Source organism: Arvicanthis niloticus, chromosome 7, assembly GCF_011762505.2.
Source record: "Arvicanthis niloticus isolate mArvNil1 chromosome 7, mArvNil1.pat.X, whole genome shotgun sequence".
In the NCBI taxonomy this organism is placed as follows: domain Eukaryota; kingdom Metazoa; phylum Chordata; class Mammalia; order Rodentia; family Muridae; genus Arvicanthis; species Arvicanthis niloticus.
This window is the reverse complement of record NC_047664.1, coordinates 8678582-8704423: the sequence shown is the minus strand read 5'-3', so window position 1 is coordinate 8704423 and position 25842 is coordinate 8678582. Positions and strand designations below refer to the sequence as shown.

General features: G+C 45.1%; 1 protein-coding gene across 2 annotated transcripts; it reads left to right on the top strand.

Moving 5' to 3' along the window:
- Positions 1-310: 310 nt before the first annotated feature.
- Positions 311-25308, top strand: Mapk6 (mitogen-activated protein kinase 6). Of its 2 annotated transcripts, none has more exons than XM_034508424.2 (6): positions 311-523; positions 12211-13381; positions 15076-15220; positions 18711-18875; positions 20979-21180; positions 23096-25308. In XM_034508424.2, the coding sequence occupies exons 2-6, from the start codon at positions 12827-12829 to the stop codon at positions 24189-24191; spliced, it is 2163 nt and encodes a 720-aa protein (XP_034364315.1). In that variant the 5' UTR covers positions 311-523; positions 12211-12826; the 3' UTR covers positions 24192-25308. The 2 variants fall into 2 exon arrangements, with proteins under 2 accessions (XP_034364315.1, XP_034364316.1); XM_034508425.2 differs by lacking the exon at positions 311-523 and adding an exon at positions 658-1183.
- The last annotated feature ends 534 nt before the right edge of the window (positions 25309-25842 follow it).

The following is a 25842-nucleotide window of genomic DNA, read 5'->3' as shown; positions in this document are numbered from 1 at the left end:
CCCGACCGACCCCAGAGACCGATCCCAGGAGCCTCCCCCACGCCATCCTGAGCTTATCCGCTCAGCAATCTGGCCTAGCATATTCGCCCTCGGCCTCTTTCTCCAGACAGCCTGGGACCTAGTTGCAGCTCAGAGGCTCGCCCTGCCAGGTCACTTGGTACGACACCCTGGGCGGTGGTTCAGCTGAGGCCGGGGTGTACCCGCCAGCAGGCCGCGTGCAGCTCAGACCGCCCCCGCGGCGCGCGCAGTCACGGGCGTTGGAAATTCCGGCGCGTGCAGCTCCCGGCAAGCGGGGGGCGGGGCCGGGGCCGCCGTGGAGTGAGCCTGTGACGTGAGGGGGCGTGCCTCCTCGAGGCCCCGCCTCCTCTCCGCGCCCTCTCTGGCGGGTCGGGGTTACATGGCGGCGACTGCGGCAAAGCGAGAGCCTCGGAAACGCCGCTGCCGCCAGCACAGCCGGAGACCTGAGCCGACCTTGGGGGCTGTCCGCGGGCCCTGCACTCTCTCGATGAGTCGGAGAAGTCCCGTGAGTGTGTATGTGTGTGTGGCCGTGTGCCGGCCGGTGCTGGAGGGAGCGGCGGAGGGCCCGGCGGCGGCGCCGGCTCCCGCGTCCATTGTGTGTGACCCTCCGGGCGGCCGGCGCTCAACAAAGGCGCTTTTGTTCCGTTTGCCCGCTCGGCCCGGGCGGCGCGGTCGGCTGCGATGGCCGAGTCCCTGCGTGGGGCTGGCGGCGCGGCTAGCGCGCCCCTCCCACCCGGCACGCCCCTCGCCGGGCAGCCGGCCGCGGGCATAGCTGGCCGGCCCCGCCGCCTGCACCGGGTTGTGCTGCCCGGGTTCGAGTCCCTGCCGTCCGTGTCCGACTCCGCCGGTTCGAGTCCCCGCCAACGCGCAGGCGAGGGCGGTGGTCCAGGAGCGCTTGAGGCCGTGGAGGCTTGCCTTTCTGGCTCGCTGCCTCTCTCAAGCTCTCCTGTCTCCTCCCCCCCCCAGCCCGCCCGAGTGACTCGGCCTCAGCTGACTCTGGCCGGGCAAAGTCTCCGGCACGTTGCGTAGCGCTCTGCTCCTGCCCCTAAGTCCGCCCAAGTTTGTGCCCGGCGGTCCACGAGGTGCCGGGGACCGGCCTGAGACAGGGCTCCTGACACCTTTCCGGACGTTAAGGTGTGATCCGGAAAAACACCCTGATGAAAACGTACGTTACCGGTTACAGGCCGCCTCACTTGGAGCTTGTTATCATCGGACTTGGGAGTTGGGAAGAGTGGAGAGCTTTCGGCCGCCTTTTGTTCTTGCCTGGCGTGGGCTCTCTGGCTCAGGTGCCTTGGGGAAGCTGCGTGCAGCAGACTCCTTTAGATCGCTTTCGTGTTTTACCTTTCTTTGATTTGAAAGTAGGAAAGATCGAGCGAAGGAACTCGGTAAAAGAGGAGTTAGGTCTCCTTACTGTATTTGAACAGTTCGTGTTCGTTCCTAGGAATCTGGAGGCAGAATTAACTTTTTATGGATACAGATGTCTGTGGGGGGAAATAAAAACAGTCTCAGGCCATCAAACGGAGTAGTAGCTAGCTTCAGAATAATTTTCTAATTGTTGATTATTCTAGCGTGTCTATTTTGGTAAAATTCTGGGTTTTGACGTTCTGTCTCTTTAACGTTGGAGAACTGAGTTGGAAAGAATGATTTGAGTAGAGAAGAATGTAGGGTCTAACCAGGGTCTGGTCCTCAAAGGGTTTTTGATCACTGGTGAGACGGTCGCCGCCACGTAGTCCCAGTTGGGCTTTTTGAGAAACGATTCTCCTGCCTCGGCTTCCTGCTGGGTTTAACTCGTGTGCACCATTACCCCAGCTTTAGAAATGACAGATTTTAGTGTCTGGAAATAATTTTGAATTGGGTGGAAGAAACATATCTTTAGCTTCTGGTTGTTAAAACCCTGTTTGTAAGGTGCTTTAAGATACATGTTGTATTAGTTAATTTACATCATAAATGTTGCTTTACTGATGCCCCAATTAATAATTGTCATCTTGGAAGCTTGCCAGATTTGTTTTATCGCTTCAGTATTACTGTTTGGGGGGCCGGGGAGAGACCCTGGGAAAATGAAACATTGTTTAAAATCAGCCATCTATATTTTGGAATTTTAGTCATTTGCAGAAGAGGATTAAAAGTAGCCTGCCCACTTTTTTGCGATTAAAAAAGACTCGAGAGGATTGGCTTGAAGAACATTTAGTTTTGCAGTAGAAAAGGCAACGGTTTTAAAGAGAAGTGTAAGCGCTGAGAGCGCTGCAGCATTTTACATAAGTTCCCGGAGGATGTGAGAACTCATAATAACTGACTAACTAGTAGGCTTACTGACCCTGTGGAAAGCCTGGGGTCTGGTGGGAGGAGGCACAGAAGTACGCTGCAACTTTCGAGCTGGGCTATGGTGACTCATCCTGCCCACTGTCGCTGCTAATTCGTGGCTTTTTTTTTTTTTTTTTTTTTTTTTTTTTAAATGATAGGCTGAAGTGTTTCTGACCATATTAAAAAATCTCTTTTCTCTGAAGGATAGTTTCAAAGAAAAAAAAAGTAATGTCTTCTAAATTGCCTTTTAAAAGGATATCCAGTATCCTGCAGGTACAATTGTGTAACACATGTTGAGAGAAAAGATAAAGTCAGTTGCTGTTTAGTTGCTGAAATTAAATGTTTGATACTAACAGGTCTTTGACTGCTAGTAAGAGAGATTTGTTAGGAAGTTGTATATGAAGGACAGACTATTCATTATAGTTCTGGTGGAAATTGACAAGTTTTCATTGATTATCTAGAAGGTATTGGTTTAAGTGCTGTACAAATGCCACCAGAATTTATTTAGTAGGAGCTATTAAACATACTTTATGTGTTTTCTGTGTTTTAAAATTATTCTTATCATTGTATCATTATGGGTTTTGCCTGCATGCATGTCTGTGCACTATTTGACTGGTACCCCAGAAAGGCCTGAAGAAGACATTGGATCTCCTGGCACTGGGGTTTCAGAGGGTTGTAAGCTGCCATGTGGGTGCTAGGAATCAAACCTGGGTCCTCTGAAAGTGCAGCCAGTGCTTGTAACTACTGAGCCATCCCTCCAGTCCTGTGAATTTTCTATTTTAATAAAGACAAATTGAAACAGGCATTGTTAGAAGTACAGTTTTTTTTTTAAATTATTTATTTTTTTTTCTTAGAAGTACTGTTTTTAATCAGTAGTTTTTAGAGAGATAAACTGAAATTTAGTCCAAATTTAGGACTTAAGCTGAAGCTTGGTGATAAAATAGATAGTGGACATATTTCATGGCCCGCACTTTACAAATTGGCTTAAACTAAGATTGAAGGAGGCCGAGTTGGGATTGTGCTCATTTTTAAAGCCTCTGCTTAGGCAGAGCCCACCTGAGCTGTGAGTGAGGTGGTGTGATAAGGAGAGGGTCAGACCAGAACCATTGAGTGAGTGAGTGAGACCCGCCCAAAAGATTTCCAAGGGAAACAAGAGATTGAAGATGACTGTTTGTTTCCTAAGTGAGGAAATAAGTAAAAATCTTCTTACTCATTTGTTATTTTCTCTATACTGTACATTTCCTGGACAGTAAATATATTGTGGGTTTGAATTAAGTCTTTGGAGACATTTTGAAACGGTATTACATGCTTTATACAGGTAATTTTAACAAAAATTAATTCAGACTTACTATCTCTTACTAAAGGAAACACAAAGATACACGTGTAAAAGGACTGAGATTTTCAAAGCATCACATGACTTAGAAGTTGAGCTTGTGGGCTTTTTAAATGCAGGTAATCAACGGTTGTATATATTCAGAAGTTAAACGCAGGCTTTCTCTGAGGTATGGATCCTGAGGTGAGGTGGGAGCCTTCTCTCCTCTGCTCTCTGCCTTATTTGCATTGCCCCTTTGAACCTTGTGTTACTTTAGGGCTCCTGTTAGACCAGGAAGATCCCTGAGAGTCACCACTCTGGCATTGCTGGCACTCCTCTGCCAGCCCTGGCAGGCTGTTTTGTGGACTCTACACTATAATGTGCCTCCAGTACCAGGGTCTCTGTCAGTTTTATTGCTCAGTACTTAAGACTTTACAAATATAAAAACGACATGACTGTACTCCATGGCTTCTTGCCAGGGAGCTGCTCATGTGCCTTGATGCTATTAAGGTGACAGTGGCTCCGGGGAATCCAGTTGGCTCTCTTCTCTCTGTGAATTGTGGGTCTGGAAAATGTGATGTGTGCTGATGAGGCACCCCTCCCACTTTTGTTTTGTTGAAACAGCTCCCTGCATAGCCCAGCCTTGCCACAAATGGATTATCCTCTGCCGTAGCCTCATGAAACCACAGCCATGTGATTCGAGTTTGGCTGCTAGAGTCTGCTGTTTTGTATTTTTAAAGATTTATTGCTGGGTATGGGGGCACTGCACACCTTTACTCCTGCATTTGGGTGGCAGAGGCAGGGGGATCTCTTGAGTTTAAGGCCAGCCGGATCTTGAAAACAACAACAAAAATTCTTTCTTTTTTTTAAATTTGCCTGTGCATTCTCATGCCTGCACAGAGTGCCAGAGGAGGTCAGAGAGGGTGTCAGGTCCTCTGGGCCTGGAGTTATGTGCAATTGTGAGCCTCTCAAGTTGGGTGCTAAGACTCAAACTCTGGTCCTGTGCAGTAGCAGCAAACACCCTTAATCACTGAGCCATCTCTCCAGCCTCTTCTTTCTTTACTGTTTAACAAGAGTGTGTCTGGTCTATGGCCATATCACCCTGACCACACCTGATCTCATCTGATCTTGGAAGCTAAGCAGGGTTGGGCATGGTTAGTACTTACATGGTTAGCACTGCTGGGTGCTGTAGACTTTAAAAAAAAAAAAAAAAAAAAAGTATGTCGCAGGGCACTGATGGTGCACACCTTTAATCCCAGTACTTGGGAGGCAGAGGCAGGCGGATTTCTGAGTTCGAGGCCAGCCTGGTCTACAGAATGAGTTCCAGGACAGCCAGAGATACACAGAAAAACCCTGTCTCGGAAAAAAAAAAAAAGATACTGGAGAAGTATCTCTGGAGAGAGAGAGAGAGAGAGAGAGAGAGAGAGAGAGAGAGAGAGAGAGAGAGAGAGAGAGAGAGAGAGACAGACAGACAGAGAGAGACAGAGAGAGACAGAGAGGTTCTGAATGTTTACTGGGCTGGATCTAAATTCCTTGACTCAGTGATTCTTCTGCTGCCTTAGGAGTAATGGTGATTTATAAAAGGTTTATCTTTTGAACAAGTCAGCCCTTTAGAAATAATGAATGTTGATATAGTAAATGATTTGTCTTTTGTTTTGTTGTCAACTTGATGTAAACTAGAGTCATCTAGGAAGAGGGACCTCAGTTGAGAAAACTGATTGGGAAGCCTCCCTCAGATTGGCTTGTAGGCAAGTCTGTAGGGCATTTTCTTTTCTTTTCTTTTTTTTAAAGATTTATTTATTTTATGTATGTGAGTACACTGTCACTGTCTTCAGACACACCAGAAGAGGGCATCAGATCCCATTACAGATGGTTGTGAGCCACCATGTGGTTGCTGGGAATTGAATTCAGGATCTCTGGAAGAGCATTCGGTGCTCTTAATCACTGAGCCATCTCTCCAGCCCTGTAGGGCATTTTCTTGATTAATTAGGGTGGCAGGTTCCAGGCAGATATCTGAGTTCCAGGCCAGCCTGGGCTATACAGTGAGAACCTGTCTTTAAACAAACAAAAACACCCCTGAACAAACAAGAAAGAAAGCAGTCTCAGCAAGCCAATAAACAAGGTTTCTCCATGGATTCTGTCTGAGTTCCTGCCTCCAGGGTCCTGCTTTGAGTTTATGCCCTGACTTCCCTTTACTGTAGATGGACTGTGAGCAGTAGTGAACTCCTCGGTCACTTGGTCGTTTTTTTAAGTCCACAGCGTTAGTCACAGCAGTGGAAAGCAGTTTAGTACATGCAGTTTTTTCTTTGCTTTTCATTTCAATTCGGTGGCTTAAAAGTTGTTAGAGTGTTGGTCTGGTGAGATGTCTCCTCAGCAGGTTGAGGTGCTTGCCCTGCAAGCCTGGTGACTGAGCTGGAGCTCAGTAATTTATGTGAGGTCAAAGGGGAGAATTGATGCTCGAGTAGTCTCTGACCTCTGCAAGCATGCTGTGACGAGCATGGGTCATAGACACAAAAGTAATACACTGAACTTAAAGGAAGTACGCCCTGCAGCCATGAAACTACACATGCGTGTTTGAAAGGGTGCCATGGATATTTGCTCCAGCTACATCATTTGACAGTTAAGTAAACTGAGGCCCACTTTAAGGCCGTATCACTTGGAAGCTCCTTGAAGGTTCAGATGCTTGGCTCATCTAGATCCAGTGAATTAGAAGCTACATGTTAGCATGATTCTCAGTGATTGAATGCATGTTCAGTTAAAGGCTGTGCTCAGACTCAGGAGTGGCCTTCAGCTGGTTAGTGACTGGGTTCAGAAACCCAGGTCTTGTGAGTTGTTCTTTCTCCTAGCCCTCCTGAAAAAAGTGAGTGTAAAGTTGAGACTCCCAATCTCCTTGCTTCCTTCAGAGGTTACAGGCATGTACTTCTCTACACTTGGTTTTGTGTTGTGCTGGAGATCGAGGCTGGGGCTTCCTGTGAATTAGGCAAACATTACCAAGTGAGCTTTGCTCCTAGTCTAATTTAGACTTTTTTTTTAAAACTAAATTTGAAATTATCTAAGTCTCAATTTGGTAATTTCCCCCTGCTTTATGTATAAATTGAAGTGATGGTAGATTTTTTTTCCCCCTAACTTTATGCCTGGGTTTTCTTTTAATTGCTGTTAGAAAGCAGTGCCAATTTCCTGATTCCCCTGTTAAACAAAGCTAGTCTAAGTTGCAACAATGTACACACATTTTCTTCTGTTTCTCTTACTTGGATCAATCCCTAGTACCATAAAATGCAGTGAATGAATGAATGAGCGAATGAATGGCTCCTTCAGTAGAGTCAGTCGTAGGTCAGTTACTTGGTCTCCACCTGTGGCTTGTGGCTACCCTGTGGAACAGTATAGTGCAGACCAACATTATGTCTTTCACATTTTTCTCTGGCTTCTTGTAGGCTTCTGTTCATTCCTAGTGATGATCAGTCCTCAGTCCTTTCTGATACACACTGTTTCTTCCTCCTGATTGGCTTTATGAGCTGTTCTCTCCTACCCTGATGATAAGGGAATGAACCTCTGAACCTGTAAGCCAGCACCAGTTAAATGTTATCCTTATCAAAACAAAGCAAAACAAAACAAAACAGAGCTGTTCTCTATTTTTTGGTGTGTCACTGGTTTGGTGTGAATTTTTCTGGGTGTTGGTGGGTTTTTTTTAAGTCTATTTTGGAAATGTTCTGAGATGTGTTTCTAAAGTTCATTAGTTTCCTGAAGCTTGGGGTTCTCTGCTTCCAGCCCAGCTCCTGGCTCTGCTGACGGCAGGAGCTGGGCTCTTGCTTTCCAGTGCAGCTCCGTGTTTCCTTGGCTCAGCTGTAGGAGACTCTGAACTTGTTCTTCTGAAGATGTGAGATCCTGGAGAGGTGGCTATCTCAGCTTCATCTTGTCTTGGCCCCACTCTCAGGGGGCAGCTGCTTTGGAAATGGTGGGTTTAAAGGCCCCTTTCATTTTGTCGATGCTCTACATATATGGGCCTGACTGGCCTCAGACTTGCAGCAACTGTCCTTTGTGTGTCTCACTAAGTGCTGGGGTTAGAGGTGAGTGGGCACCACACCTGACTTCCCCAGTCTGTTGTACTCACTTAAGACCAATAGAAAGAAAGGGGCTAGAGAGAGGGGTGTGCACTTTGGCCTCTATGTTCACATGCAGCCATGAGACTGTTCCTTAGAAGTTTGATTTCTCCTTAAACCTGAAGGTGGAAAATTACATTGCTAGGCACAAGAGCAGCATGGTGTCTTCTCTTATGAAGGGCTTGACATTTTAATGAAAAAGTTTTTTAAGATTTTTTTTGGGGGGGTGGGGTTGGAGAGATGGCTCAGTGGTTAAGAGCACTGACTGCTCTTCCAGAGGTCCTGAGTTCAATTTCCAGCAACCACATGGTGGCTCACAACCATTTGTAATGGGTTTGATGCCCTCTGGTGTGTCTTCAGACACATCAGAAGTATATATACCAGTGTATTCGTATACAATAAATAAATGAATCTTTTTAAAAAAAAATCTTTTTTTTAAAATGAATATGGGTGTTTCGCCTGAATGAGTGTATGTGCCCCACCTTTGTGCCTGTTCACTGGAGGTCGGAAGAGCATTTTGGATCCCCTGGAACTGTCAAGGATGGGAATCAGTTTTCGGAGCTGAGTGCTGGGCAGGGATGGGCTTTACTGCAGAACCATACTTTAGTCCCTTTAAAAATCTTTGGAGACAGGTTTCGTTTCGGACACTGGCCTTGAACTACTTACTGATCCTCCTGCCTCAGCCTCCTGAGTAGCTGAGAGCACAAGCTGGTTGAGTCAGTCCAGATTCTGGACAGTTTTATAAGGTCCTGTACCAGGAGCAGGCTTCGCTCCAGGACCACGGTGCTCAGTTTCACCTATGGTTTGGGAAGGGCCTAGCTACCTTGCTAGAATCACAGTGCCTGGAGGTCTGACGAACACATGCTCTGGTGCTGCCTGGGCTCGGCTTTCACAGAGGCTGCGTCTGTGCTTACCTAGAGCACAGTTTCCTGACACAGTCTGTCCCTCCACCTCCACACAGGAAAAGGGGGGTGTGACGAAGGTCAAGTGCTTTTGCTTCTGCACTCCCAGGGTTGAAACCAGTTGCATTTTCCTGTTGACAGGCTTTCATGTTCACAGTGGGGTGAGGCTCCTGAGAGAGTGCCTGGAAAGTGTGTCTTCACAGTCTCCAGTGGCCAGGCCAGTCCTCTAATTCTAGAAAGTTTGAGACTAGGGCTTATCCTCCCCAAATGGCTTATCACCTCATTGAATACGCTGTTTTTATTCATTCAGCACAGTTTATAGGGCACCTAGTAACTGCCAGATGTACGGTCAGAAATTGCTAGTAAAACTGCTTAGTCTCAAATCTTTTAATTGAAAACAGACAGCCACCATAGCAGAAGAGGGATGCTGTGTTGGGAGAGGGGAAGAATAAAGGATCTGAAGAATAGTCTGGGAGAAAAGCAGAATGCTGTAAGAGAGGAGGAAGGAGGGCAGTGCTCAGACTCGGGTTCTCTGAGTCAGGACTGAGCACAGGCTGAAGAACCCCGGCACTTTGTAATGCCTGAAGACAAGGCTGGCACACATGATCCTTTAGAATTCTATGTCTGACAGAATGAGATATGATGGCTAGAAGAACTGACTCTTGGACTCTTAGAACTGTTACCATCTTGATTCTCTGTGTTCTGGGTCCTAGTTGGATAACACTTTGGGTGTGTCTGTGAGATAGATGTGCGACCTGCTTAGGTCTGTCATATATGGGTATGACCGGTGTAGATGTTCCTGTGAGACCTTTGGAGCACTGAGTGTCAGTGGTAAAGGTGGTGTCTTCACTAGCTTGGAAAACAACAATATTGGGCTTGTGACATAGAGTAAGTTGCCAAGTTTGGGGGGTTATCTGGCCTATCCTGACTGCCACACAAATCTGATGGTAATCTGTAGACATTCAAAGGTATCTGAAGAATTGCTCAAATGTTCATGGTTCTGTGTTTGTTCCTGTATTTCTTTTAATCTTAGGTCAGTGTAGCATTTTAGAAGCAAAGTCTTGTGGTGGTGCAGAGCTTTAATCCCAGCACTCAGTGAGTTCAAAGCCAGCCTGGTCCTTGTAGTGAGTTCCAGGCTAGCTGAGCTACATAATGAAGCTTTGTATTCCCTGGGTCCCCAGTGAAGTCTTGGACAGGAAGATGATACTCGATGGATAGAGGGTAGTTGAGTGGTTACTGATACTACATGAAATAAGCCTGTTAGGCCTTGCTGTTTAAATGTTAAGTCTCTCTCTAGCTTCCTGAGATGATTCACCAGTACTGGTTTATACCACTGGCCTCCTTAAGGTCCAGATCCTGAAAGTGCTTCAGGCCACTCAACCTGGAATGCCTGTGAGCGGGCAGCTAAGCTGTGGCCTTCTGTGCCCTGCGAACTCAGTAACTGGAGAGTGTAAGGCATGATCGCAGACAAGGGTGAATTTGATAACGGTACCATTGTGCCAGGCTTAGGAGACAAAGTAGATTGCAACCCATCCCCTCCCAAGGCAGCTGGCTGAGTTCCAGTTAACCCAGGCTGCTCACTTGACTCCCAAGTAGAGCAGGGTAAACAAGTGCCTTTCGGAGGCCGTCACTCTGAACAGGCTAGGTTAGGTGGATACATTACCCTAAGAAGCTGCAGCGTGCTGCTTGCAAGTTGTATGTGTGTCTGTGTGTGTCTGTGTGTGTGTACAAGTGTACCTTTAAGACTGTTGTAGCCTTCTTGGTACAGGTCCAGTCCAGAGTTAGAACAGAAAATTCAGTTTCTATAGAGTAGGGGTATTACCCCCATCCTCACCCCACCCCCCAAAAGAACCCCAAATGAACAAAAAGCCAACAACATAAAAAGAAAACATTTCTCTAGGCGCTTACCTGAAGGAGAAATAGTTGGGTCCGAGGATGGTCTTTGCTCATTGGTCTTTGCTCGTTCTGTTCTTTGTTTACACCATGTTGCTTTAATGTTCTTTTACGTGTTTTGGTTTTTTTTTTTATTTTCTGGGACAGAGTCTTACTTTGTACCCCTGGCTGAACTTGAACTTGCTATTTAAAGGAGACTGGTTTTGAACTTAAAGAGATCTACCTGTCTCTCCCAAGTGTTAGGATTACAAGTGCAAGCCATCATGTCCTGCTTTTTTTTGAGACAGGGTTTCTCTGTGTAGCCCTGGCTGTCCTGGAACTCACTCTGTAGACCAGGCTGGCCTCGAACTCAGAAATCTGCCTGCCTCTGCCTCCCAAGTGCTGGGATTAAAGGCGTGCGCCACCACTGCCCAGCTGTGTCCCGCTTTCTTATATACCATTTTAAACTTCTACCAATACTGTATTAATATTCTGGGTTTTTCCCTGTTTTTCATTCCTTCTCAGATGATGCTAATGGAGTATTAAAATACGTGTTTTAGGGTCTGGGGAGGCGGCTGTGAGTAAAGTATTTACTGTGCAAGCATGAACTGAGGCCAGTCCTCAGCACTCACGTGAGAGCCAGGCACGGTGTGTGCCACAGACGTGTGTGCAGCCCGGCCTCCTCAGCCCCACAGCCCTGATTCTGCAGTTGGATTGCCCTGAGAGTCAGTGGTGTCCCCTGAGTGAGCTGCCCAATCTTGACCAGCTTCGAGTATGTTCTGCAAGTCAGTCCTGTGCTGCTAGATGGTGGCTACTGGATCCTGACACGTAGATGATGATGATGATGATGATACAATGTTCCAAAGAAAAGCACTGTTGACATTTAACCTTTCAAATGAATTTTACTTGTAAAAAGTTGTATGAAAATATTAAGTTGCCCTGAGTGGTGGCGCACGCCTTTAATCCCAGTGTCTGGAAGGCAGAGGCAGGCAGATCTCTCTCTGAGTTCAAGGACAGCCAGAGCTACACAGAGAAACCCTGTCTCAAAAAAACAAAACAACAAAATAAAAAACTACGGTTTCCCATACTGGTTGGCATTTTGTGGTGTGGGGTGGGGGGCTAGGGGTTGACAGTGGGGGTGTGTGGTTATGCATACCTATTTGTGCAGATGGATGCCTGTGTTCATGCAGAGGCCAGGAGACAGATGTTGGGCATCCTGCTGTATCAGTCTTTGACTTATGTCCCTGAAACAGGGTGCAGTGGTCCTGCTGATGCCTAAAACTCTGGGTTACATGCTTTTTTACATGGGGACTAGGGTTTGAGCTCAGGTCCTGATGTTTGCACAGCCAGCCCTCTTAGCCACTGAGGCATCTTCTCAGGTTCCCTGGTTGCCATTTCTAAAATGCCAACTTGGTAAGCCTGTTCCAGGGAATTCAGTGCTGTGAGATCTGGGGAAATAACTACTTGACTAAATGGGGTGCACCAGGGTGAATGGATAGAGGGACAGACAGTCTGAGAGACTTTTATTCCGTAGCCCAGGCTGGCCTAAAACTCCATGCAATCATTTTACACAGCCTCCCTAGATTATAGGTATGTCCCGCCATGCCTGCTGTAGCCTCTGTGGAATGCCTTGCTGCCCTGTCATTGTTCAGAGGTGGGTGAAGTGTTTGCTCTGGTGGTGATTTCCCCTTCTTTGTTTCTGTCTCAGGTTGTATCAGAGTAAGATGGACGGTAGCTTTGACTGTGATTGTGGTGAGCTGGAGCCACCTGATCACTAAGAAGAGACGCCTGTCAGCCAACGTCACCAGGGCTTCCTGTTGAAACAGCGACGAGGAAGCAAGGAAGCGGAGGGAACTAGTGCTTCCCAGCGCCTTAGAATGCTGCTCAGGACCAGTCCAACACTGAATGTACCTGCACTGTGAGAGGATGTCCACGGAGGCCTGCCGGGCGCATATTTATTCACAGTTTTGTCCCATGTTAAGTCAGTTAGCGTAGGAAACCTGAGTGCATAGTATGTCATTTCATTCCGTTTGAGTTTCTTGAGTGTTTTCTTTAAATGTCTGCAGAGTTGCTGCCCTTCCTTGAACTATGAGCACTGCAATCTTCTTAATTCTCAGTATGAATAGAGATTTTTGAGCTTTAAGTCTGAGGGGAACTCAGCGGGCCTGGTTGGCGTCTGCAATGAACATCAAGAAACCATCGTGCTGTGGGAACGTGATTGTTTTTCTCCCTTTTGAGAGATCTTTCCTTTTGATGCCAGTTTTCTTCCTTGTTTACAGAAGTTCAACAATTTGAAAGGAAAAGGCAATTGTAAGGGTTTCAAAATGGCCGAGAAATTTGAAAGTCTCATGAACATTCATGGCTTTGATCTGGGCTCTAGGTACATGGACTTAAAACCATTGGGCTGTGGAGGCAATGGCTTGGTTTTTTCTGCTGTAGACAATGACTGTGACAAAAGAGTAGCCATCAAGAAAATTGTCCTCACCGATCCCCAGAGTGTCAAACATGCTCTCCGTGAAATCAAAATTATTAGACGACTTGACCACGATAACATTGTGAAAGTGTTTGAAATTCTTGGTCCCAGTGGAAGCCAGCTAACAGACGATGTGGGCTCTCTCACAGAGCTGAATAGCGTCTACATTGTTCAGGAGTATATGGAGACAGACTTGGCGAATGTACTGGAACAGGGCCCTTTACTGGAAGAGCATGCCAGGCTTTTCATGTATCAGCTGCTACGTGGGCTCAAATATATCCATTCTGCAAACGTACTGCACAGAGATCTCAAGCCAGCTAATCTTTTCATTAACACTGAAGACTTGGTGCTGAAGATAGGTGACTTTGGCCTGGCACGGATCATGGATCCTCATTATTCCCATAAGGTATGTAGAAAGCTGTCTCTACCCAGCCTCCAGACTGATGCTGGGTCTTTTCCTGATGCAGGTCTGCTTTCATTCACAAGCTCCAGGATTTGAATTGAAGGTGAAGTAGAATCCTAGTTAAATACAACTTCCCAAAGTGGCTGGCCATGTGTTTGTGGTGAAGTTCTGAAATATACAACTTTTTTTGGTTTGGGTTTTGAGCCTGGGTCTTGTCTTGTAATCAAGGTGCCTTGGATTCTAGTGCGTAGTCTGACTTAACCTCAAGCCCACTCGTCTTCTGCCTCCTGAAGAGTGAAATTTCAAGTATGTGCTGTTGATAGTTATTTATTGTAATGGAAATTTTTTAAAAAAGATTTATTTATTTATTTACTTATTTTATATATACAAGTACACTGTCACAGTCTTCAGATACATCAGATCCTATTACAGATGGTTGTGAGCCACCATGTGGTTGCTGGGAATTGAACTCAGGATCTCTAGAAGAGCAGTCAGTGCTCTTAACCACTGAGCCATCTCCAGCCTGCAACTTCTCTTTATAAGCAACTTTTTTTTTTTTTTTCATTTAAGAACTTAATAGTGTCTTCCAAGCAGAACTCTAGCCTTTTGATTTTAAATTGGAGTCTTAGAATCTTGATGTAAAAATATAAAAGTAGGCTGGGCAAGGTTGTGCACGCCTTTTATTCCAGTGCTCAGGAGGCAGAGACGGGTGGATTGATTCAAGTCAAGGCTAGTCTGGTCTACACAGTGAGTTCCAGGCCAACTAGGATTGAGACTGTCTCAATAATATAAGTAAAATATAAAAGTAGAACTGATTTGGTGACAAAGAACCCCTGAAAGATTACATGGCATTCCAAAGCCATGTCTGAAACAAACAAGTCTTCATTCATGCACGTCTTACTGGATATCTTCTGTCCATTCAAAAAGGGGTGTGTGTGGTGGTGAGATGGCTCAGTAGGAAAACCCTTGCAGCTAGCCTGATAATCCAGTTCCCTGGAACCCACACTGTAGAGGAGAATGGAGTCTTCCAAGCTGCTCTCTGACCTTGACACTTGCTCTGTGGTGTGTGGCTGCTAGCTCTCCTCCCTCAGCCATACAGATTAATAAACAACCTTTACCACAGAGGTTGAGTCCCTGCAGAGCACAGTGAGGTGTGGACAGAGCACTAGAAGGAGCCACACCCAGACCTTTACTCCAGCCTGTGGATCACCTCAGCTGTGTCCCTAAGCAGACCATCTATCCAGTTCTCTGACCCATAAAGCAGTATTTGCCTGTACAGTGTCTGTGCTGTTCTGAGACTGGAACAAAGCTGTGTGGACCAAGCCATGTTGGTGAATCATATCTCCTTGTGATAACTAGGAGCTGCTCTGTTCTCTCTCCCACCTTTCCCTCTGATCCAAAGCAAGCCTGCTCCTTAAAACTTGTAGTGAGACCTTGTTTCTCTTCTGAAACAAGTTGAACTTGGCCTAGACTTGCCATTAAGGCCACATGCTGTATTTTGCTCTGCACTTTTTGTGACAGTCACTTAGAGAATCCCGCCTCTCAGGGGATGTTGTGGCCTCTAGTAAGAGCCTTAAAATGGGCTTAGACATCAGTAGTAGTAATTGGGAATTTTTTGGCTTTTTTGGAGGATGATTTTTTTCCCCCTTTCTCTAAAGTAAAGGATATTGATATCTTTTTGGTGTTTTCTTTTTCAGGGTCATCTTTCTGAAGGATTGGTTACCAAATGGTACAGATCTCCACGGCTTTTACTTTCTCCTAATAATTATACTAAAGCCATTGACATGTGGGCTGCAGGCTGCATCTTTGCTGAAATGCTGACTGGTAAAACCCTCTTTGCAGGTCAGTATTATATGGAAAAAGTGTAACAGAAGTCATGTTGTCTCTAAGGCGAGATTATATAAGATTTCAAAGAACTTATTACAGTCTGGAATATTCAAATGCAAAGATAAAATGGTGTTTATATTACTAAGAGATGAGAACATCTATTTACATGCTCATTAAACTGTTGTAGTGTTTAGTTAGCACCCTGGTGTTCCATTACTTGACAGCTTAGTTCTAAACTTTAGTGTTTTATGGATTCACACTCCTTGTTGGCGACCTGTATATCTGATTCTCATTAGTCTTTTCTTGGTAAACTTACTGTTGAGTGGACAATAGGGGTGTCCTCACAGTGAGGAAGCTGTTAGCTCTTAAAGGAGCAAGAAAAAGCCAAATGTTTTTAAGGATGTTTTTTTACTTTTTAAATGTTTTTTACATTTTGAAATGTTTTTAAATGTTTTAAATATACCTGATATACACAGTTTACTCATTTAAAGTGAGTTTCAGCTGGAAATGTGGCTCTAGGTTCCAGTATTGATGGAGCCTCTGGTTTAAACCCCAGCATTGCAGAAAATTAAGTGTGTAGTTCAGTGTGTTTGTGGTATATTTATGGGGTTATAGCTGAGTTTAAGACGTCTTCATCCTTCTGAAGAGGGCTGTTTGCATTTCCCAGCTCCTGCAGCCGCTCGTCTGCTTCTCTCTGTGGACTGCCTGCCTGCTCTGGACATTTCATGTGGATGAAGCCATGTGCTGGGCTTCTGTGATGGGCTGCTTTCTCCTGGCAGTGTTTGGGTTTTCACTCTTTGGCTTTTGTGATCAGCGCTGCTGTGAATGTTTGTGTACCAATTTCTCTGTGAGCATGTTTTCAGTTCTCGTGGTACACACCCCAGGCATAGGTGATACATGGTAACTTCAGTTGAAGTTTGGAAGCTTAGACAGTTTTTGAAAGCAGCTGTATATTGTGTGTTCCTCAGTCTGCTGAGAAGTGAGAAGGCTCTACTTTCTCCGCATCCTCACCAGCACTTTAAAGAATTGTGTGTCTTTGTTTCATGTGATATCCTGGTAGGTCATCCTGGTATCTCAGTGTGCTTCCTTACCTGTTCTCTGTTGGTGCAGGGTCCTATGCCTGAGCTTAGGTTAGCCTTTGAACTCACGGGGTGTGAACTCATGAGCTCTCCTGTCTCAGCCTCCTGGCTGCTAGAATCACAAGTGTCAGCTACTATGCCCAGGCTCTTCTTACTGGCCTTTTAATATCTTCGTAGATGTCCAGGTCCTTTGTTTACCTTTTAATTGGGTTGTTCTTTGTACTTAGAATTCTTTACATACTATGGACACGGAGTCTCTTATCAGATATAATGTCTATTTTCTTTCATGCTGTGTGCAGTGTCTTCCTTTTAAGACACTGTCTTTTGAAGCATAGAACATTTAGTTCTGATGAAGGCTGTTTTTTACATCTTTTGTGTTAACATATCAGAGAAACTGCTCTCTACTTTAAGGTCACAATATTTACTCGGTGTTTTCTTTAAAGAATTTTATAGCTTTAGCTTGTTTTGTTTTTGTTTTTTGTGACAGGGTTTCTATGTGTAGCTTTGACTGTCTTAGAACTAACTCTGTAGACCAGGTTGGCCTTGAACTTACAGAGATCCACCTACCTCTGCCTCCCCAGTACTGGGATTGGTGGTTTGTGCCCTCTACATTTAGATCAGGATTTGTTTTGGGTTGAATTCTGTGTGTGAAGTAAGGGCAGGGGTCTGATTTCATATTTTGCTTGTGGATGTCTAGTTGTCTCTTAGTCTTTTGGTGAAATTTTATTTACAAATTGAATACTAAGATACCTTTATATAAGGGGAAAAAAGTTTGATCATAAACATGAACCACCTTGTGATCTTTTCTCAGCCTTATCTTATGCTTTAAAGCAGGTCACCAGGACACCCCAGAGAGGAAAGAGTAGGAAAGAATTTGAGGATGTGTTTACTGCAAGAAAAGGGGAGACTGTAGGTGGTTGTTTACATTGTGGATGGTTGTTTACACTGGATGGTTTACACTGTGGATGTTTGTTTACACTGGATGGTTGTTTACACCTTGGATGGTTGTTTACACTGTGGATGGTTTATACCTTGGATGGTTTGTTTATACTGGATGGTTGTTTATACTGTGGATGGTTGTTTACACTGTGGATGGTTGTTTACACTGTGGATGGTTGTTTACACTGTGGATGGTGGTTTACACTGGACGGTGGTTTACACTGGATGGTGGTTTACACTGTGGATGGTGGTTTACACTGTGGATGGTGGTTTACACTGGATGGTGGTTTACACTGTGGATGGTTGTTTACACTGTGGATGGTTGTTTACACTGTGGATGGTGGTTTACATTGTGGATGGTTGTTTACACTGTGGATGGTTGTTTATACTGTGGATGGTTGTTTATACTGGATGGTTGTTTACACTGTGGATGGTTGTTTACACTGTGGATGGTTGTTTACATTGTGGATGGTGGTTTACACTGTGGATGGTTGTTTACACTGTGGATGGTGGTTTACAGTGTGGATGGTTGTTTACACTGTGGATGGTTGTTTACACTGGATGGTGGTTTACACTGGATGGTGGTTTACACTGTGGATGGTGGTTTACACTGTGGATGGTGGTTTACACTGTGGATGATGGTTTACACTGTGGATGGTGGTTTACACTGTGGATGGTGGTTTACACTGTGGATGGTGGTTTACACTGTGGATGGTGGTTTACACTGTGGATGGTGGTTTACACTGTGGATGGTGGTTTACACTGTGGATGGTTGTTTACACTGTGGATGGTTGTTTACACTGGATGGTGGTTTACACTGGATGGTGGTTTACACTGTGGATGGTGGTTTACACTGTGGATGGTTGTTTACACTGTGGATGGTGGGTTACACTGTGGATGGTGGGTTACACTGTGGATGGTTGTTTACACTGTGGATGGTGGTTTACACTGTGGATGGTGGTTTACACTGTGGATGGTGGTTTACACTGTGGATGGTGGTTTACACTGTGGATGGTTGTTTACACTGTGGATGGTGGTTTACACTGGATGGTTGTTTACACTGTGGATGGTGGTTTACACTGGATGGTGGTTTACACTGGATGGTGGTTTACACTGGATGGTGGTTTACACTGGATGGTGGTTTACACTGTGGATGGTGGTTTACACTGGATGGTGGTTTACACTGGATGGTGGTTTACACTGTGGATGGTGGTTTACACTGTGGATGGTGGTTTACACTGTGGATGGTGGTTTACACTGTGGATGGTGGTTTACACTGTGGATGGTGGTTTACACTGTGGATGGTGGTTTACACTGTGGATGGTGGTTTACACTGTGGATGGTGGGTTACACTGTGGATGGTGGTTTACACTGTGGATGGTGGGTTACACTGTGGATGGTGGTTTACACTGTGGATGGTGGTTTACACTGTGGATGGTGGTTTACACTGTGGATGGTTGTTTACACTGTGGTGTGCTTTCACTCAGGTGCACATGAACTTGAACAGATGCAGCTGATTTTGGAATCTATCCCTGTCGTGCATGAGGAAGACCGGCAGGAGCTTCTCAGCGTGATTCCAGTTTACATTAGAAACGACATGACTGAGCCACACAAACCGCTAACTCAGCTGCTTCCAGGGATTAGTCGAGAAGGTATTGTGTCTTTGGAGTAACTGTAATGTCTCTGTGGAGGCTGTAGTTTGCTTTCATCCTGAGGTTTGTTCTTTTCCCAGAGTCTGTAGGACTTCAGGTGGACCTAGGCCTTTGACTTCAGGAGTGCCCTTTTGACCTGGCCCTTAGGCTATCGTCCATTTCTTTGCTCTCCTGGAGTCTAGAAAGCATACCCTGATTCTAACCCCATTTCCATTTATCTTCCCACCTATTGTGGGTAAGCATATCAAATGACTAGCTCTGGATTAGCTGCAATGGAGTTCTATCAGTGTTAGACACCAATCAGGTATGCCTATGAATATGACTTATTTTCTTTATTAAAATAATTTTATGAAGCTATATAGATGGCTTAGTGGTTAATAACATCGTGAGCCCAAAGGACCCAGGTTCAATTCCAGTACCCACATTGTGACTTACAGCTGAGGCCTGAGGCCTTTTCTTCCAACTGCCCTGGGCATCAGGCATGCATGTCATGTACACAAATATGCAGGCAGAACACTGGTACTTAAAAAGGGGGAAGAAAAAAGTTAAGCAAACAACCACTTGTATCTTTAAAAATTGTCAGCTTTCATAATGTGACTCTAGTGGATCAAACTCAGGCTGTCTGGCTTGGCAGTAAGCACCTTTACTCCTGAGCCATCTCACTGGCCTAAATATAGATATGATTGGAATTGAGTCAGAGGAAAGCAGATATCTTCATGGCAAGGACAAAAGAGCAAAATGCAAGCAAAAGTGTTCGTGTATTTATTAATCCAAATGAACAAACATGTAAGAGTTTGTGCAGTAGTACTGGAGTGCACAGTGCTAGATGTGAGAGCCTGTGCAGTCTTGGGTATTGTAGAAACCTGGCGAGAACTGAAACTAACATCAGCTATAAAGGTAGTTAAGTTTTCAGCACTACAGAGTGATATGCTTGTTCAGAAGTCTAACTTCTGTAGGTTTCTGTAATAAGGCTACTCTTTTCTTTTCTTTTCTTTTCTTTTCTTTTTTTTTTAGAAAAGGAAAAAAAAGTTTTAGATCTGAGTTTCGCTCAGTGATAGACGTCTTGCCTAGCGTGCTCGGGCCTTCTGCTTAACCCCTAGCATCAGACTGAGACTGAATGTGTGCACTTTTGTAAATGCACACATGATAGATACATCAAGGCGTCAGAATTACGTAATCAAAGATGTTGGTGGTTGGGGCTGGGGAACTCAGTGATAGAGAGCTTTCGTGGTGTGCACCAGGTTCTGGGCCCAGTCCTCAGCACTGACAGCCAAGTCTGTGAGCACCTTCGTCTCTCATGCAGCTACTTCCTTTATCATCCACTCCTACTGTTGAGTGTGGTTGAAATTTGTGTATATCAAAGTGTGTGAAGTGGCAAGTATTAGGGAAATGGGCACCATTTTCTCAGACCTTCTCAGAAGGAATAAATGTACCGCTAAGAGGGGACATGTGTGTTTAATGTCAGCAGGCTTCCCCTTCAGTGGTTACCACAGATTTCTAGCCAGGCCTGGACTGTTTTCACAGCTTGAGTTCTGTACGAGCTCTCATGTTCTCAGCCTTGTCACAGCATCTCTGTCTGCTAGAATACACACACTTAGCCAGTCACTCAAGAGCACCTCTGAAACACACGGTTAAAGGAGAAACAGGGAGGTGTATGTTTAAAACTGTCCAGGTTGAGCCCTATGAAATTGCTGCTGCTTGACCATTTTTTACTTAAAAAGAGCAATTTCATAGGGCTCAACATAGTACTATGGCCAGTTATAAAGACAGGGGCAATATGAGATGGAACTGTTTGCTGTGGTGCTCTGTGTTCTGTATAAGAAGTGGGAGATACTTTTTAGCTTGTGACCCTCCTGGTCTCAAACACACTGTCTAGACTTGGCTGGCGGTCATGGCCTTGTACTCAGAGATCTGACTTCCTCTGTCTCCTGAGTGCTGGGATTAAAGATGTGCCACCAACCTGGGCAGTTGGATCTCTGAGCTTGAGACCTGCCTGGGCTACAAAGTGAGTTTTAGGACAGCCAGGGCTACGCCCAGCTAGACACATTGTATTAAATGAGCCTGGAGTTTTCAGTATTGGTGACCCTCTCCTCCTTCCCTTAGCACTGGATTTCCTGGAACAGATTCTGACCTTCAGCCCTATGGACCGGCTGACAGCCGAGGAAGCTCTTTCCCATCCCTACATGAGCATCTACTCTTTCCCAACGGATGAGCCGATTTCAAGCCATCCTTTCCACATAGAAGATGAAGTGGACGACATTTTGCTTATGGATGAAACACATAGTCACATTTATAACTGGGAAAGGTAAGTAACTTCATCCTGTCAGAAAAACATAATCTATGGAATTTTTTAGGTTATTAATATGTTATGTGCTTTATAGATGTCTTAACATTTTACTAAATGATGCCTTTGGGGTTTATGGTTATTTGCCATCTTTTTTTTTTTTTTTTTTTTTTGTTTTTTTTTTTTGTTTTGTTTTGTTTTTTGTTTTTTTTTGAGACAGGGTTTCTCTGTCGTCCTGGCTGACCTGGAACTCACTCTGTAGACCAGGCTGGCCTCGAACTCAGAAATGCCCCTGCCTCTGCCTCCCAAGTGCTGGGATTAAAGGGGTGCACCACCACTGCCTGGCTTTATTTATTTTTAAAGATTTATTTTATGTATATGCGTACACTGTAGCTGTCTTCAGACACACCAGAAGAGGGCATGGGATCCCATTACAGACGGATTGAGCCACCATGTGGCTGCTGGGAATTGAACTCAGGACATCTAGAAGAGCAGTCAGTGCTCTTAACCACTGAGCCATCTTTCCAGCTTTTGTCGCCATCTTTATTACATAGCTTTTATGGAATGCAGCACTAGGCACTAGTGAGGAAAAGGTGAGAACAGTGCTGTTTTAAGCTGTCATTTTAAAATTTGATTTTTAACTACTGATTTTATAAAGACATTGGAAGTTTTAAAAATTGTTTTAATTATATACCTAATCTTTTTCATTGAGGATAAAACCCAGGGCTTTATGATAAATAAGCACTTTATCCCCTGGAGCTACGTATCTCAATGAGTAGACATTTTGACTCCTTGTACATGTGGTAATTCGTTTTTCAAACCACATAAAACTTATGTAAAAGCTTAGGACAGGCTCAGTGACAGGGCTTGTGTGGTCTGCGTACTGTGAATCGATGGGGTGACATCCACTAAAGTGATGCCCTCCGCAGCCACCCTGGTGTTTCTCAATTCCAGGGAATGCTGAGTTGTACAGTTCTACTTGCAGCAGGGCGCTGCCTGTAACAGTCTGCCAGGGTCAGAGTCTTCCGAGGATGTGATTGTAGGTGGGATTGAGGATCACAGAGGAGGTTGCAGTTCTCACAGTTCTGTGTTTTGAAAGAAGGGGATGAAACATGACACCTGCCTGTGATCCAACTCTCAGGAAAGGTCTGCCACCTCGGCTGCGGGGCAGTACCCCATCTTGTCAGGTTGTTTGTTTGCTCACCCCATTTTCTGTCCCCTAGATACAATACCCACATTCTTCCTGACCTGTATACTCTTGGTAGATTTCAGTCATAACTTCTCCCCTGGCTCATTCCTGTCCTCCAGCCTCAGTTGGGGTATCAGTCTGCTTCCTTTGGGTGTGGTCTAGGTGCCTTGCTATGGTGTGTCAGTAAGTAGAAACAGACGCGTGCACGCACGCACGCACGCACGCACGAGATGGAGTTCAGTCAACATCCCCGGGCTCAGCTGCCTTATCCAAGATTGGTAAAGTCCTGCTCACAGTTAGATGTGTCAGCCTCCTAGATGACCACCTGTGGATAAGAATAGGATAGAGAGTGAAGGGTATTGAGTGCAAGGTGTCACCCCCTCTTGCTTAAGAATGGAGGACATGGGTTCTTTTTTAAACTGTTGCTCTGTTGGCTGTCATCAGATGGTAGCACAGCTTCCAGATGGAGATAAGTTCTGGTGGGAGGGGCTGCTCCTGGCTTTCTCTCCTTTACCTCTTACAGACCCTGCATAGTACTTTTAGTTGAAAGCAGGGTGTGGCACCACCTCTAACCGCGTACTGGGAAGGCTGAGGCAGGGCAAACACAAGTGTGAGGTCAGCCTGGCTATACGTAGTGAGACCCTCTTAACAACTTAGCCAGATGAAAAGTACTCTGTATTTCCATAGAGGGCACACTGTATTTGAAAGTGAAGTCATCCCATGGAGTAATGCCTGTGTTTGCTTCAGGTACCACGACTGTCAGTTCTCAGAGCACGACTGGCCTATCCATAACAACTTTGATATCGATGAGGTTCAGCTTGACCCACGAGCTCTGTCTGACGTCACCGATGAAGAAGAAGTTCAAGTCGATCCTCGAAAGTACTTGGATGGAGACCGAGAGAAGTATCTGGAGGATCCTGCCTTCGACACCAGCTACTCTGCAGAACCTTGCTGGCAGTACCCAGATCACCACGAGAACAAGTACTGTGATCTGGAGTGTAGCCACACCTGTAACTACAAAACCAGGTCACCGTCGTATCTAGACAGCCTGGTGTGGAGGGAGAGCGAGCTCAGCCACTACTGTGAGCCCAAGCTGATTATAGATCTTTCCAACTGGAAAGAGCAAAGCAAAGAAAAGGCCGATAAGAGAGGCAAGTCCAAGTGTGAGAGGAACGGGTTGGTCAAGGCGCAGATCGCGCTAGAGGAAGCATCCCACCAGCTGGCTGAGAGGGAGAGGGGCCAAGGCTTCGACTTTGACTCCTTCATCGCAGGGACCGTTCAGCTCAGTGCCCAGCATGAGTCTGCTGACGTAGTTGACAAGTTAAACGACTTGAATAGCTCAGTGTCCCAGCTAGAATTGAAAAGCCTGCTATCCAAGTCAGTCAGCCGAGAGAAGCAAGAAAAGGGAAGGGCTAACCTGGCCCAGCTAGAAGCCTTGTACCAGTCATCCTGGGACAGCCAGTTTGTGAGCAGCGGGGAGGAGTGTTTCCTCATCAGTCAGTTTTGTTGTGAGGTCAGGAAGGACGAACATGTGGAGAAGGAGAACACTTACACCAGCTATCTGGACAAGTTTTTTAGCAGGAAGGAGGATTCCGAAATGCTAGAAACTGAGCCAGTGGAGGAAGGGAAGCGTGGGGAGAGAGGCCGTGAGGCAGGGCTTCTGAGCAGCGGTGGGGAGCTGCTCTTGAGCAAGCAGCTAGAGTCCATAGGCAGCCCGCAGTTCCACAGTCCGGTGGGCTCCCCACTCAAGTCCATCCAGGCCACGTTAACACCTTCCGCTATGAAATCTTCCCCTCAAATCCCTCACAAGACATACAGCAGCATTCTGAAACATCTGAACTAAACACTCAGCAGACATTTCTTTTGTTCTTCATGAAATGTGTTGTGTCTTTTTTTATCACTAATGTTTTAAGTCATTTTTTTTTTTACTTGAATCAGAAGGTGTCATTAATTTGCAAGGATTTTTCTTGGTTCTCAGTTTGTAAAACACAGACTTTTTTTCTACATGTGAGTTAATTTTTATTTGAACTGGCATGTCATTTGCACACACACACACAAAGAATAGAGCAAAACAATGCAGTGCAGGAGGAGACAAGATGCGCTAGGATGAGTAGACATTCTCATAGACCAGTGACCTGCTTTACGGGAAACAAAACCTTGCCTTGAAACTTACACAGTGAGACTGTACATAATTGCATGAAAAGATCTATTTTTTCCTGAAACATTTTTCATTCATTAGTATTTTCAAGTTTTTCATACTGTACACATTTCTTAAGACACATGATACCAGCAGCAACTGAAAACGAATGCCGAATTTGGTACACATGTGTTATCTACCTCAAGGTAACAAAAGTATGTGGCGAAACATAACCACCCATAGTGCTCCACGGCATATGCACTCTATCTAGCCAGCGTTTATCGTAGTAAACTATTGAGACTCGCTCACCACTTATAAATGTCCTGGTGTTCATTCTTTATAGAGAAGTGTTAAATACATCACATCTTATTTATTTTTAGCAAATCAGTATATTTTCTGTATTTAATTATAAAAGTTAACTTAGTTTTAAGTTTATTTGCAACCGCCCTTCTTTCCATTTGGCACTATGGTTTGTTGCCTGCCAAGCTGATCTGAGATGTCAGCTTGTCCTGAGGCTGTCCATGTATGTTAAGTAAAGTACTCACTGTGTATAGGAATCTGTATTTTGGAGGTGCTTGATCTATCTACAGAGAAAAAATTAGGAATTTATTATAAAATGCTCCTAGAAGTCTTAATGGTGTTTATTTTTTAAAAACTTGTAATGTTAGACTTGTGTGCATGGAAGTAATTAAGGTACATCATTATTGTAGTTTAAACATTGTACATGATAAACCTTCCCCCACCCCCGTTTTTACTGTATGTTTTTATTGAATGATCTATTCCCCATCCCTAGGCAAGCATGAATAAAATTAGGTTAAATGTAGCATGTCACTGCTCAGTCTTTTAGAGTTTGTCTGTTTTATTTTGCTGAATCCTGTCTGTATCTTTGGTTATCCAGTTTGAAGGAAAAAGAAAAATAAAGATGGCCAGCAGGTGTGGCTCCTGTTTGACTCTTGAGAAGGAAAGTTACCACCGGGTGTGTCCAGTGATGGTGTGCTCTGTCCTGAGCACGCACAGGTCCCCAGATGCTGTGGCTGTGCCCCAGCATGTATAGAAGACACGCTGAGTCAAAAGCTTATTCATCCCAAGATACTAGCATAAAAGGGTGGTCTCTCTGTTCAGAAACTTCCTACATTCAAATGAGATAAACCTTTATGCACCTCAAAGCTGTTAAAACCTGGGGAAGCTTTGACCCTTGCAGAGAAAGCTTTATCTGCTCCTCAATAGATTACCTCCTGAAGGCTGGACCTGGTGACATGTGCCTGGCCCAGCATTCAGTAGGTGGCAGGGGATCAGGAGTGGAAGGCCAACCTGGCCTCCATGAGCATGGTTGTAAATAATGTGCTCTCATCTGAGG

Excerpts from the sequence above, each read along its gene's own strand:
- Mapk6 (XM_034508424.2), top strand. The coding sequence starts at position 12,827 with ATGGCCGAGAAATTTGAAAGTCTCATGAACATTCATGGCTTTGATCTG. Across the intron at positions 18,876-20,978 it reads TCCAGGGATTAGTCGAGAAG|CACTGGATTTCCTGGAACAG; the intron begins GTATTGTGTCTT and ends TCCTTCCCTTAG. Across the intron at positions 21,181-23,095 it reads CACATTTATAACTGGGAAAG|GTACCACGACTGTCAGTTCT; the intron begins GTAAGTAACTTC and ends TGTTTGCTTCAG.